General features: G+C 41.8%; 1 protein-coding gene across 6 annotated transcripts in view; it reads left to right on the top strand.

The window, feature by feature from the left end:
• Positions 1–7,594, top strand: part of LOC115372437 (transcription factor COE3) — a 69,306-nt gene extending 61,712 nt beyond the window's left edge. For 2 of the 6 annotated variants that reach the window (XM_030070331.1, XM_030070330.1), the window contains exons 12-16: positions 2,617–2,682; positions 2,932–3,103; positions 3,574–3,759; positions 4,205–4,294; positions 5,677–7,594. In XM_030070331.1, coding sequence (XP_029926191.1) covers positions 2,617–2,682; positions 2,932–3,103; positions 3,574–3,759; positions 4,205–4,294; positions 5,677–5,708 — 546 coding nt within the window. In that variant the 3' untranslated portion in view covers positions 5,709–7,594. Of the gene's footprint in view, positions 1–2,616; positions 2,683–2,931; positions 3,104–3,573; positions 3,760–4,204; positions 4,373–5,676 lie in introns of all 6 variants that reach the window. The other 4 variants (XM_030070334.1, XM_030070332.1, XM_030070328.1 and 1 more) reach the window with 3 other exon arrangements.
• The last annotated feature ends 5,976 nt before the right edge of the window (positions 7,595–13,570 follow it).

Here is a 13,570-nt window from a genome sequence, read left to right as displayed (position 1 = left end):
GAGAATAAGCCCATTCTTTTCCAATTCTTTGTGTAATCCACAAGGAGAAAATATTACAAATGTGTTCATGTCAAGCAATTACCCATGTATTTAAATGAATCTCTCTTCCTGTGCTCTTTGAAGTACCTTCATCTAATGGCCCTATGCTTCTAAATGCATTCATTACCTCAGGCTAGAGCTAACAGAGTAATTGCCTTACAGTTTTATAATGGCATTAGCACTCCAAGCTACATAACCTAGGCCCTCTTTTATTAACTGTGATAATATAAATACAACATCCATGCTAATCTAATGCTTGACGAATCACATTTGGGCTGTTTTAGACCACATAACCTTATTGTTAGATATTTTTAATAACACATCATTTGTCATGGGCTCCTCTTGTTTTTCTCAGGTAAAAGGAAACACAGCCTCTGAGTCTTAGGTGATCTGTCATCTGAGCAGTCCCATTTAAACAGTTGTTGAACACGAGACCTTTATGCAAAACAAGGCAAACAATAGCAGAAATCTGTCACGCATTTGTCACAGAACAACAGAGATCATTTGAGGCCTTTAATTGTTTCAATTTAACATGGTGTGTTCTGATATGTCTCCATGACAAGAAAGCCAATTACACTTATGCTGGAGTAGTATCGAGATTTACATGGAAATGCCCTCAGAACACTATTCCGTGTTAATCGTATTCACAGCGTGAGCTGATACGCGTGAAAGCGTCTCGTCAGAAGGAAACAAACTTCTACGTTGATTGGGTGCAGCACTTCTCATCATCCTCGGATATGACTAGGTTGCCACTTAAGCATAGCCTTGCGAGTCAGCTTGGTTAGTTAAGACACCACGCGGTAAACGACAGATTAAGGATGAGAGGCAATATCGTTTTCTCTCCTCCTTTTTCCAAGCTGTCCTTATGTCGCTGCTGCAAAGTACCATATGGACAAGGAGGGAGAGGACGTTTTACAGAGAATGAAACATGGCTTGCGAACGCGACAGTCTTAATTGCTTTAATTGTTGTTTAAAATTGAGAGCCATGTAGGAGATCTTGAAATATGATAGAATAGATTATTGGTAATTATTAACTGCAGAAAAAAAGAAAGAAAACCACTTTATCTCACTCAGCAAGGGAGAGAGAAATCTGTTCTGCCTGATGAGAACACATCAAGACAGCTGGTCCTCTCATTTAGTCTACCTGCCTCACGACAACCATAATTCTTTATTTGTATGCAAACTAGATGCATGCAACGTTGAGCATACACACCAATTTCAGAGGTAAATGCCCATTCTAAGAGCCACCCATCCGGTAACTTGGGGTGGATTAAGCGATATGTTTCTATAAGAGAGCATGGCATACGCTGGAAGTGGCTTCTACAGTGATTCATCTTGATAAATCAAGGACTCTGGTAGATATGCTTCTCAGGATGAAAGGGCCCATACACAGGCTCCATACACACCCCATACGCTATGCCTTGGAAATGCAGGCCAAGTCTTGGAGGCCGCTGTTTGAAGGCGCGAAGGCTGTGTTTACATTCATTTACGGCAGCTGCCGTCTTAATCCCACACTGCTATTGCCAAGTGATGGAACACTTCAGACAAATTACTGAGGCCCGCAAAAGAAAACACAGCGAATGTGGGAAGAAAACAAGCACCATCTGAGATGTTTCTGGTGACAGATTTGCATTGCTTTTAACCAGGGTTCTGACAGCAGAGTCGACAAATCTCTGCTCTACAGCAGGTGACAACAAGCGAGCATTTTAAAAACACACGCAACAGCCATGTCTGCAACTTGCCTTTGTCAGATTAAATGCACTCTAAATGGAGGAGAGGGTTTTCATACAGCATATTGCCTTCTGTATTATAGAAAACAAAGAGAGCAGTCTGGTTCCTTGAGAGGGATTTAATTGTAAGTGCTCAATTCAAAGAGCAGATAAAGACACACAAACGGGCCAAACCCCACCTAGCTGAAAGCCTGAAACAGAGTGGGGGGAACAGGATCCAGGGCCAACTCATTTTCAGTGTTAAGAGCCAAAGCAACACAGCTAATCCGCATTGTCAAGCGGGGGCAAGCATGCAGACATGGATAAGACCACATCCTGAGCATCCGTGTCCCCAAGGCACAAGCACCCAGCTCTTGCTGGATGGGAAGTCATTTGTGAAGTCCTTTGCAACAGCCAGTCAAAGAGGTTAATTGAAAAATTCCTTAATGTCATTACAACAGAACTAGATTAACCCAGAGCTAATTCACTTTATTGTTCTGAAGAGAGGGGACTCAGCGCTGAACTCTGGAGCAAACGTGAGGCCCAGAATCAGGGGTGAGGTGTTGTTTTTAAAGGACTATGCCAGTTTAATTAAGATAGGGAACATTATTCACTGCTCTGCATGGTTGGAAGGAGCAAAGAAGTGGTGCCGTACGAACACAGCACTCGTCCCTCTTAAATCTGGGAGGCTTTTATTTAGGCTGTCGAATATGTAAACATTTCTAAAGCTCACCAAGACCTACTGTGTGATGACGATTGTGATACTGAAGTGTTTGCTACTGTACAGCCCACTGGGATTTCAATCATTATCTGTTTACATCTTAACATTTACTATTCCTGTTTTTTTTTTTTTTTTTTTTCCCATCAGGAGGTGTTACTGAAGAGAGCGGCTGATCTTGTTGAAGCCCTGTATGGCATGCCTCACAACAATCAGGTTTGTTTCCGCACACTTACACCTTCGGACGTATCAGTATGCTCAAAAATTCTGGTCCACTGCCAAATAAAAAACCATTGGAAATTTATGGATTCCAATAGTATCACCAAAGGGCATTTTCACCACTATATGTGGAAAAATGAAGGCTACATGCACTGTGAGTTAACCATATAGCCACGAACCATGCATCAAAGCAAATCATGGCAATAGAGAGCCATAAATAACAAAACCTCTGCCTTCTTTTCTCAGGAGATCATTCTGAAGAGGGCAGCTGACATAGCTGAGGCCCTGTACAGCGTTCCCCGCAACCACAACCAGATCCCCTCTCTCGCTAACACAGCCTCCCACGGCATGATGGGAGTCAACTCCTTCAGCAGCCAGCTAGCAGTCAATGTGTCTGAGTCACAAGGAAATGACCAAGGTATGTGATATGGGCTATGGCTCCATAATTCAGCTCCCAAAGTAGGGTCCAGGGACCTCCAGGGGTCCTTGAGGGGATTTTAAAGGGTCTGCAGCAAAATGGGAAATAGTTAACTTTTATTCTTCATGCACATGCTAGACTTTGGTGCAATGAGAAAAATGGATAGGAGTAACTTTTTTTTAACACGGGCCCTTTCCCCCTATTATAGAGTTACAATATACAGTTCTGTACCAACTCTTTACCAAGTGCAGAAATTTTCTCAGATAGCAAACAATGTTATCAAATCGAAGTCCACAGTACTATTTATCTCAATCTATGTGGGTTTCCTTGACATAAAAAATGTTTTGGAACCTGCAGCAGTCAATTTCCATTATCATTTCATCAGTGAACATTTCCCTGGTAAATACTGAAGGAAAAGAATGAATGAATTTTCCCTTCCCTTCGTTCCGTCCTCTACCGGTGTTCCTCAGTGGGCTACAGCCGGAACACCAGCAGTGTTTCCCCCCGGGGTTACATCTCCAGCAGCACCCCGCAGCAGTCCAGCTACAACACCGTCAGCAACAGCATGAATGGCTACGGCAATGCCAGCATGAACCTGGGAGTGCCAAGCTCCCCTGGGTTCCTCAACGGATCCTCTGCCAACTCCCCATATGGAAGTGAGTAGCTCGCTACTACCGAACAGTATAGTAGTAGTAAGCCGCCGCTGATTTAATTCCAGTGGTTCCCACATTCATTTTCACTGCTATGAATCATTTATAATGGGTTATAACATGGAACATATTGATGATGATGATATATTACACTTCATTCATGAGGACTGTTTAAGTGTTTCGGAGAACACCGGTGTAGCTCAAAACACAAGAAATACTTTTTTTATTTTTTTATGTATATTTCACCGTATGCCACCTGTATTTGTTCAACTGGACAAGATGTTGATGGTAGGGGCCTGTAATGCCATGTGAGTACTGTTCGTGTATCCCCCCTGGCAGTAATACTATCCCAGCCTTACCTTAACTGCCCTCTCCCTCTGTAGCACTACTCACAGCACGTTCTCGCTCTCCCCCTCCCTCCTTCCCTTTCCCTTCCCTATCGTCTCTGCAGTTAAACAAAAGAGCGCCTTCGCCCCTGTGGTCCGACCCCAGGCCTCCCCACCCCCCTCCTGCACCAGCGCCAACGGCAACGGACTGCAAGGTGAGCCCCCCTCACCCCCTCATCCCTTCCCTACGGACTACTGGTCAGATACCGCTGCTCAGGCCTCTGTCCGGTTTGGTGAGGGACTAATCATTACAAATATATGCATTTTGACAGGCCAATTTACACCTCTCTGCTCACACTCAAACAGACACACGCACATGCACACGGAGACGACACGATCCAAGCGCGTATTTACACACGCAGACACGCTTGCGCTCAAGTGCAGTCGCACGTCTACACAAACATATACGCAAACATACATCCTCGTTGCCCTTTCATACAAATGATCCCCTCTGATGTCGTAGGAAAACACCTTCCCAGAATTGTTTTAGTAATTATGTTTATTAGGTTTTGTGCATGTGTCATGACCAACATGATTGCTTTGAAAACAAGCTTAGCCGTAGTGTGTGCCCCAAGATTAATAACATTGGGCTTAATGAAGTGGGAAATTAAAGTTCATCTTGCTACACGTTCATACTTATTAATACATGTTGTGCAGAAATTAATGAGCAATGCCTTGCCATCATCTGCGCTGGCAAACTTAAAAGCATTTCAACCATGACTCTACAAATATACTCAGAGCAATATAATAATATATCATCCCAGCACTTCACTAGTCGCCTAATTGTTAAAACGTGTGAAAATACTGAATATATAAACTCTCAGGGTGAGGTACAGTTGCTAATGATATCCTAAGCAGATGGTCTTGGTAAAATAACGGAAGCTACCTTTGATCTCGGCTAATCTCTCTCGGATAATGACAGAGAAATAGGACTTAGGAAATGTGAAAATGTGGGACTAAAGCGCTGCACTGTGTCGGAGAATTTAGAGTAAAGAGATGTAAGAGGAGGAGATGGAGGGAGTCTGAGGCGAGTCAGAGAAGTGTCTAGTACTGTAGCGTTGTGGCATTGTGGGAAGTGACCGTGTTGTTGCTCTGCCGTCACCACAGCCACGTCTCCTGGGAGTCTGGGCCACTGTTTGCCATTACCCCAACGCCAGGAGAAATATCACACATAGCAAGACTGGCGTGCTGGGGGCTGAAATGTCAGAGCAGGAGGGAGGTTTTCAAACTCTCCCTGTTAGGAATACGTGCACCAGCAGTCTGGCGTACACGGCAAACACTCACAGGCACATACGCAAACAGGCACGTTAAAAGCCCGTATTCATGCACTCGTGCAGCGTCAGACACACACGCACACACACACACACACACACACACCACACACACACACTCACACACACACTCACACACACACACACACACACACATGCATGCATGCACAGAATTACAGCACTCTAGAATTTTTCATTTAAATATCCATACTTGTATTTACGGCCCCAAAACTAATCTGTACGTCTCTCTCTTTATTTTTTTTCAGCCATGTCCGGCCTGGTTGTCCCTCCTATGTAAATGCACTTTTGTCATCTCAAGCACCAGTCTACACACTACCACTTCACAGGACACCCCTCTAGCACACACAGCGAAAATGCTGGTGTAATGTATAGTCAACTGCTTATTCAGTTTTTAAAGATGAAGAAAAAAGAAAAAAAGAAAAGAAATGATTTTTTTTTCTTTTAAATGACTTTCACAACCCCCAGAAAAAAGGATTTCACAAGGAACAATATTTTTTTCTCTGAGGGATTTTTGTTTATTTTTTTGTTTATAATTTTTTTTTTCTCCCCATTTTATCACCTTGGAAGAGGACACAGGATGATGAAGTGTTTATTTTGTATACCTGTTGGCTTGTGCTTTGGCCCTGGATATGTCCGATCAACCATACATTCAATACTGGAAGGAACTCTGTGGACTCACCATTTGGTTGTAAACTAAAAACACTGATGTACAGTACATTTGCCGATGAACTTGTTTGCCTCAGAAATTGTTTTCTGTTTCAACTCTCTTTTAATAGATTCACAACAGTTGTGTGTCTTTATAATGTGACTTTTTGTATTTTTATGTGTGAGAAAAATACACAGGGGCCAAGAAAGTTTGAATTTCAACTGGAAAATATATGAAATATATAATGTAGAAAATTGATCATAAAGTACAACAAATACAAGTTTAAGGGTGGGGGCTGGGTGGGTAAGGTTGTATCATGTTTCATTCCTGCATTTTAACTTAAATTTTGTAATTTATTGTAGCTAGAAATCATCTTAAAAAGTAAAAAAATAATAAAAATAAAAACAAAAAACAATTCTCTTTGATTCAACAAGCACACTGACGTGTACAAAACACTCTGCTCTGTTGATGAAAATGATGTACTTCCATGTCTAGAGCTTCCTTTTAAGCAAGTGTGTTTTGCCATGTTTTTCAACTTTTTTGCTAGCACTGTATATTAATGCATTCCTAGGCTACTGTGAAGTCTGTTTCTTGTTGATGAGGAGCAGTCTCCTCCTTCTAGCTCCAATTCCCTTATGTGTTTTATATGTGGTTAAAAAAATTGTAGACTGTTGTGATATTGCCAAACTTGTGCTAAATATTTATACATCTGTCTTTTTCATGTTCTTTTAGATCAACAAAAAACATTTAAAAAACAAAATTAAAATCCATTGAGAATGTAGGAGTATAGTAGTTCATTGTCATATTTCTGTTCAAATACACACTTGCGCTCACTGAGGGAAATTTTGTAACATATCAACTATAAATAATGTATTTATCTCTGAAATTTTGTATATTGCTTTTCATTATGTATGTATTAATCGTCATGCCCTTAATATAGTGATGCAGCACAGATAATTCAGCCAAGAACTGTTGCCTTCATTTGTTTTCTTTTTGTATTTGATGAAATGCAATGTGCATATATTTCATGTGTATCCTCAAATTTGTGTTACTCTGTCAAGACTCTCTGTCCATTTTTTAAAGGGGAAGTCAAACTTCATTGTTTATTTTTATATTGATTTTAAATTATCTATACAGACCATTTTGGAGAAAACTTTGTTGGTTGTATTGTCAAATAAATTGTTTGTGACCCATATGATAGTTGTTAAGATCCAATAGAGACTAATGTGCATGAGGGACAACCTTGGAGAAAAAAAACACTCCATTTGTGGTTGTATTTTTTTCTGTTTTGTAGAATGTATAGAAGTCATTTTTACTCACCACTTATGACTCTGCCACATAGCTTAAATGTGTTTACAGGGAAGAAAATTTAAAATGTCAACATTTGGAATGGAAACAGAAATGAATAAGTGATGTTTTATTAAAATTTTCAGTAAAAACACAATAGTTCCTCAACTGTGGACTTCTTCAGCTTTAAGTACTTTTTAGCAGACAAACTGGCAAGTCTGAATCAGGATAAAAAAAAAAAAAAAAGACAGTAGAAACTTCTGAGGACAAACCTGTGATTCATCTGTAAGTAGTAGTGTTTAGACTTTACCATAGAGATAATTGTTTGAAACCTGTGGAAAGTGTAATATCCATAAAAAACAAAGTCATGAAAACTGCTCTTACTCATATTCTTTAAGCAAAGCACTCTGACATTGTGACATATTCGGTTTTTGTATCAGCATATTCTGCATCTGTGGTGCTTCAAAGGTTCATTGTAGTCTTTCATAAACGTTGCAAGCTTTTTATTCAAAGCACCCCAAATGGGGCTCATTCAAATCCCTCATTTCATTGCATTAAGCCACCTAGTTAATAAAGAATCAATACATTGAAAGAGCAAGGTTATCCTTTGTCTATAAGGGCTGGTATCGTTTTGAACCTCTTATAGTTTGAGAGCTGAAAGGGGGGCCACAGTGAAATCTATACTCATCAAGTGGGTCAAACAGAAGGATAGGAGTGCTAGAGGGAAGAATAGTGGTTCTCCTTAAAAACAACTGAACATCTTATCTGGCATCCTGAGTGGTCATGGAGAGCAGGTCACAAAATGTCAATTTCTCATCAAGGCAACATTGTCCGAGGCCACCTCTCCCTTTAATGCACAATTAAACGAAGGCAACTTGAGTAGCAATCAGCATATCACAGCTTATTATGTCAACCGGCATGCATAGATCTCATGGCGCATAAGATAGTGCGGGAGCTGCTGATAGCGTAAGGGGGCAGATACACTCTAAGAGTGATTTAATTTTCGACTGCAATCGCCTTGTGCTTCAAATCATTCCCTCGATAATCCAATGTGTCTGATAACAATAGCCACACATCTGCTTCCTGACACTGCATTATCTGTTTCAGATACACATACACAGGTTTGGATCTATCGCCTTGGTTACTGTTGTCTCTATTATTCAATGACAAAATCTTGTTGGAGCAAGGGCATACCCAAGCTTGTTTAGTGTTAAATATCCTTTAAAACAAACTGTATTTCTTGTTACTGTTCTTGTAGGATCCAACTACAAAAAAAAAAAAAAAAAAAAAAAAAGCACAGAGGATCAAAAAAAACCCCGAATCTCAAAGTAGCCTCTGGGTTGGCGCTTGGCGAGCGTGCTCAGCTCTTGCCAGTTTTGAATGACTGGCAGCCCGGTGGTTTATTGTCTCTCCAGGTTTCTCTGTAGCCGGTGACCAGCCACTGGCTCTGCCACACCACTCAATCATCGTGAGAGCCTCTTTATTGGAGAACTCTAATGGCCACCCTCCACCATGATCTTAATGTGTGCATTAAATATTTATAAATCCTGGGTCAATAATGCCCCATAACCAGGGCCTGACAGACCCCCACCATACCATGTGGCTGCCTCTCTCTGAAACACAGGCAAAGGTCACAGGGTCACACAATCAAAAGAGAGCGAGGCTCACCACATCCATATGTTGCCACTCTTATCAAGACTTTCCTCAGTACTGGTTATCTGTCAAAGGAAAGAAATATTGAAAGCAATATCGATCTTAACTAGCCTTGTGTTGCCGAGGGCCATGCTTCAAACATCTGCTCATGCATTGTTATATTTCAAAAAAACTCCTCTCAATAATATAAGCCTGCACAGTAATATTGAACATTTCTGTTCAATGCTGACTGCCTCGGCATGACTAATAACCATATTAATACCGAGAATCACTAGGGCTTGATAAAAGTTGATATACATAATAAATATCTCTTCATTAGCGCTGTGTTAATTTTGCAGCTTGGCATCTACACGGGTGACTCAGTTGCTTTACGTGACCATATCCAGCCTGCGCTCCTATGCTGTTCAGGTGAAAGATTGTGCTCCGGTGATAGTACACACAAAAGACTGGCCGGACAATGAGCCAGTCAATGGAGAGCTCCAGTTGAAAGAGCCACAATGGCCGTGCATGCTGGGAATTGGGCTGGATGATATAAAGGAATGAAACCTTCATTGAGGCCATGGAGGACAAGCATTCAGAAAAGGGGTTTTGTTTGCTCTTTATCAATCTGCCGTTTCCCATGAGGAAAAACAATTCAAACTGACCTTAAAAAGAGAATATTACCTTACGCATCCACTCCCTATGTAAGTCTTATTGAGCAGCTTATATGTTCACTTTCATGGGCGTTGATGTAACACCTTTGTGCCCACATGTGTACCATATCAAGATAGGGCAGTGCATAAAACTAAAGGGTGGATGGTAGTTTTTCTTCTCTACTCCTCGGTCGGTGCTGAGAGGCACTTTTTAAGGATTTGCGCTGGGACAGAAAGATTTGTGCAGCCGCTGAGTGATGTATTTTGTGCAGGAAAAAGCAACTGCAACTTTCATGAAGTTGGATGTTATACACGAGTAGGATGCTGCTACTGTGTGTCATAAAACTATAAAACTACACAGCTAGAGAAGATCGTAACTTTCAGATGACAATGGATCAAAACACGGAGCCTGACCTTTTTCTGTTAACAATTCCACATTTGAATCAAAACAGGAAATCTGACCTTTTTTTTTTTTTTTTTTTTTTTTTTAACAGTTCCACATTAGCACAGTCTCCTGTCTGTGAATCGGTACATCAGATAAGACACTGTTCCCCAGCTACTGTACACTGGGAGTCAGCTTTGCCATGAAAACTCCAGATCCTCGTGAAGATTTCCACTTCACTCACTGCAGTCAAGAAGGATGAGCAAAGTATCCCAGTGCTTCAAAATCCATTAAACTTGTATTTGGGTGTCATTTGATACTTCATCAATGTTTCAGTGCATTTCAAACCCACAAATGCAGGATTTACCCCTGGTAGAAATACAGTATTCACCATATTTTCCTTCTATGAACTTCACTTAGTCCAAAAAGTACACTGTAAAGAAGTGCCTGGTCAGGAAGTGTTAGGCTACAGTGATAAAATAATATCACTTGAACTGTATTTTCTGCCACAGTCTCCACCACATAGAGCTCCTTTCATAGCACCCCTCTGTAGTGCTTTGTCCAGTAGTTCTGGATATGATATCATCTATTAATAATGTATTGGCAATGGATTACATAAAAAAGGGAGCAGAAATAACATCCAATATTCATGCCCCCTGAGCTTGACTGTGTCCAATCCGTTTGGCCCATAAAACCTTAGCCCCATTTCCATATCCGCTGTGGGTCACGACAGGTCTGCCGCACAAAGGCTCACAGAACAGCTCAACTCAGGAAAAGGGCAGTAAAAATCGGGTGGATTTCTGAACCCTTATGAAACAGCCCCCTTTGGAAAAAAAAAGTGAAAAAGCCCTTTTCCGATTTCAGCGCCTGCAAAAAACCTGGTACTGTATTTCCCTCTTTAATTGTGCCACTTGAGAAATTGACGTGCCTCTGAAACATGGCATGAATCTCACAGTTATTGCAGTCCCCTTGGCGGGGAATGTTGATACAACATCTGCATGCTATAGAAAGTAATGGAAGTAGCAGAGGTGGCAGCTGCAACTCTACAGGAAGTGTGCCATTTTCAGGCAGTGCTGCTGTGAGAACCACTAACTGCCAGCCTGGTCTTGCAGGCAGCTCTGATTGCCAGGACACTATGACAAACACGCAGGGTCTGGGAGTGTTGCATCCTGGGGGATGACAGCTTCTGTTTGATTGTCAATAAGGCTCATTAGCAGAAAAAATGGAGAATGTGAAAAGAGATTAAATGGCTTGAGACAGGGTCCCCCTCATGTTTCATTACAGAGGATTTATCAGAGCCTTTATTTCATCAATCCCACATTAAAAAAAAATCCACTTATGGCTTCCCAAATACAAATAATGCCTAGGCTATACTAAAATTAATATTTATAAAAATGCTGTTAGAGCTACCTGTACTATTTTAGGTTGTGCTCCTGACATTACATTGAACCAAAAGTGATTTTATAATAACACACCCAACAAATTAGAATTAGGCCCTTTAAACATCATCCACACCTTACATAAACCTCTTCTCTCTCGCTCTAAGCCACTCTCATCTTGAAAACAGTGGCGGATGTTTCCCTCCATCTTAGGGAGGAATGGCCAACAAAGCAGCGTGTAAGGGCCTTTCCCTGAAGAGTCCTTGTCACGCCACGCCAAACCTCTGTGATTATCGTTGTTTTTGCAGAGAGTGTCCATGCCTGCCAATACCGCTGTTCCATAAATGAATTTGGCCCCTCGTCAACGAATTACCTAACACGCAGAACTGTGTATGTGTCACATCCAATTCCAACTCACCGGCTTTGGTGGTGTGTGTCGGCTGGAGGACTTAATCATCAATCGTCAATCATAATAAGCGAAGCACATTGATAGGGCCCTTTTTTTCCCTACATGGTTAAATAAAGTGTAAAGGGAGAAGTTAAAACTGACCTTGTTAAATTGGGACCACAATTTATATTCCTAATTTAGTGTACAGATTAATTAGTCTTGGCAAGTCTGTGTATCACTTTCCATGTGGCATAGTTTAGAAACTATATCCACTTGATCAAATCACTGCAGGCTTTCATAAGGAATCTCTGGAATTATATCTATCAATGTAATCTTTATCCATCGTGATGTTTTGCTCATGGTATTCTGTCTGTATTTTTAGCAGCACACTTTTGATTAAGACGTAATTAGACAATTCATGAGATGACTTTTCCAACATTTGTCGCTGATCAATAAACCCATCTCACATCATACAAAATTAATCGCTGTGACTTGTTATCAGACCTTAATGCAGTCATACACAACACAACACAACACACACACACACACACACACACACACACGCATAAGATTCTAACTGGCAAAGCATGCATTGTGCAAGGCTGAGGAATCTGGCAATGAGGCTCATATTTTCCCTCTCCCTGATCCAATCCACTCCTCTCCCCCGTCATATAGATCGGAGTCTGCGGGGGCCAGAGGCGCTGACAGAGCCCAGATGCTCCCAGTCTGTCTGGGGGACTGGGGAGACTGGTGCCATGGGGTCCTGGAGCCTCTGAAGTGCCGCCCCTTCGTCAACATGACCAAGGCTAGACCTGCACTTTCTCCAGCCTGAGACACTCTCCTTACCACGCTGACAACTGCACAACGGTCCTGGATTGATACATGAAGGGATACACACCCGCTACAGTGCTCGCTCTCACGTAACGTATAGCGGCTCATCAGCCGTTCCTAATTAGAGACCCCCAGAACAACACCAGAGTTCATAAGGTTACAATGACACGTAGACACAAGGTTACCAGCACGCTCGCATACACACAACACACGCACTCACGCTGGTACCTCTCAGGGTTTCTTTTACTCTCTCATTTAATGTTGTTCTCTCTCATCGCCACTGTCCTACACTTGCTCATTTGGAGGGGGTCTCTTTGTTCTAAAGAAACACAAAATAAAGCGCCATATGAATCCGCCGTCCTCCCTCTCTCTCAAAACACAAAGATCATTACAAGAGCATCAAAGTATGCCATGTTTGAAATGATATTTCTCTTTGTAGTCCTGGTGTAGCGTGGAGTGTGTTGGTATTAGATGCTGCTGTGGCAGCTGTCGTGGCTGGCTGCGTGGTGCCTTGGTGTCAGGGCCTCCGAGGCCAGGCTGTCCCGGCAGACAGACAGAGGGGGAGGAAACCTGATAGCACAGCCAAGCCCCAGTCTAATGTCTGTCTATCTAGCTATCTATCCCTATGTCTGTCTGACTGTTTTGGACACTGCCTATCTGCATGGCGGATACTCCTCTGGCTTCCCAGTAGCATTGCGCTGCTTGCGGCTGTACTAATACGTTCCAAAAAGTTTCACTCTCATTTTTTTTTCTTCCTCTCTTCAGCATAGAAACTCTGCTGAGGTTATCGGAAGCGCATGAATGAAAGCAGTCATTTAAGAATTACTAAAGTGGCCGCAGGATTAACCTCTGCTGTGTTACCAGAAAGCCTGCAACTTCTAGCATGGGGTGAAGGTTGTGATCATTCCAGAATTATGAGTCGAGATGTATGAAGACCAAGA

Source organism: Myripristis murdjan, chromosome 15, assembly GCF_902150065.1.
Source record: "Myripristis murdjan chromosome 15, fMyrMur1.1, whole genome shotgun sequence".
NCBI lineage: Eukaryota > Metazoa > Chordata > Actinopteri > Holocentriformes > Holocentridae > Myripristis > Myripristis murdjan.
This window is presented reverse-complemented; position numbering and strand designations above follow the sequence as displayed.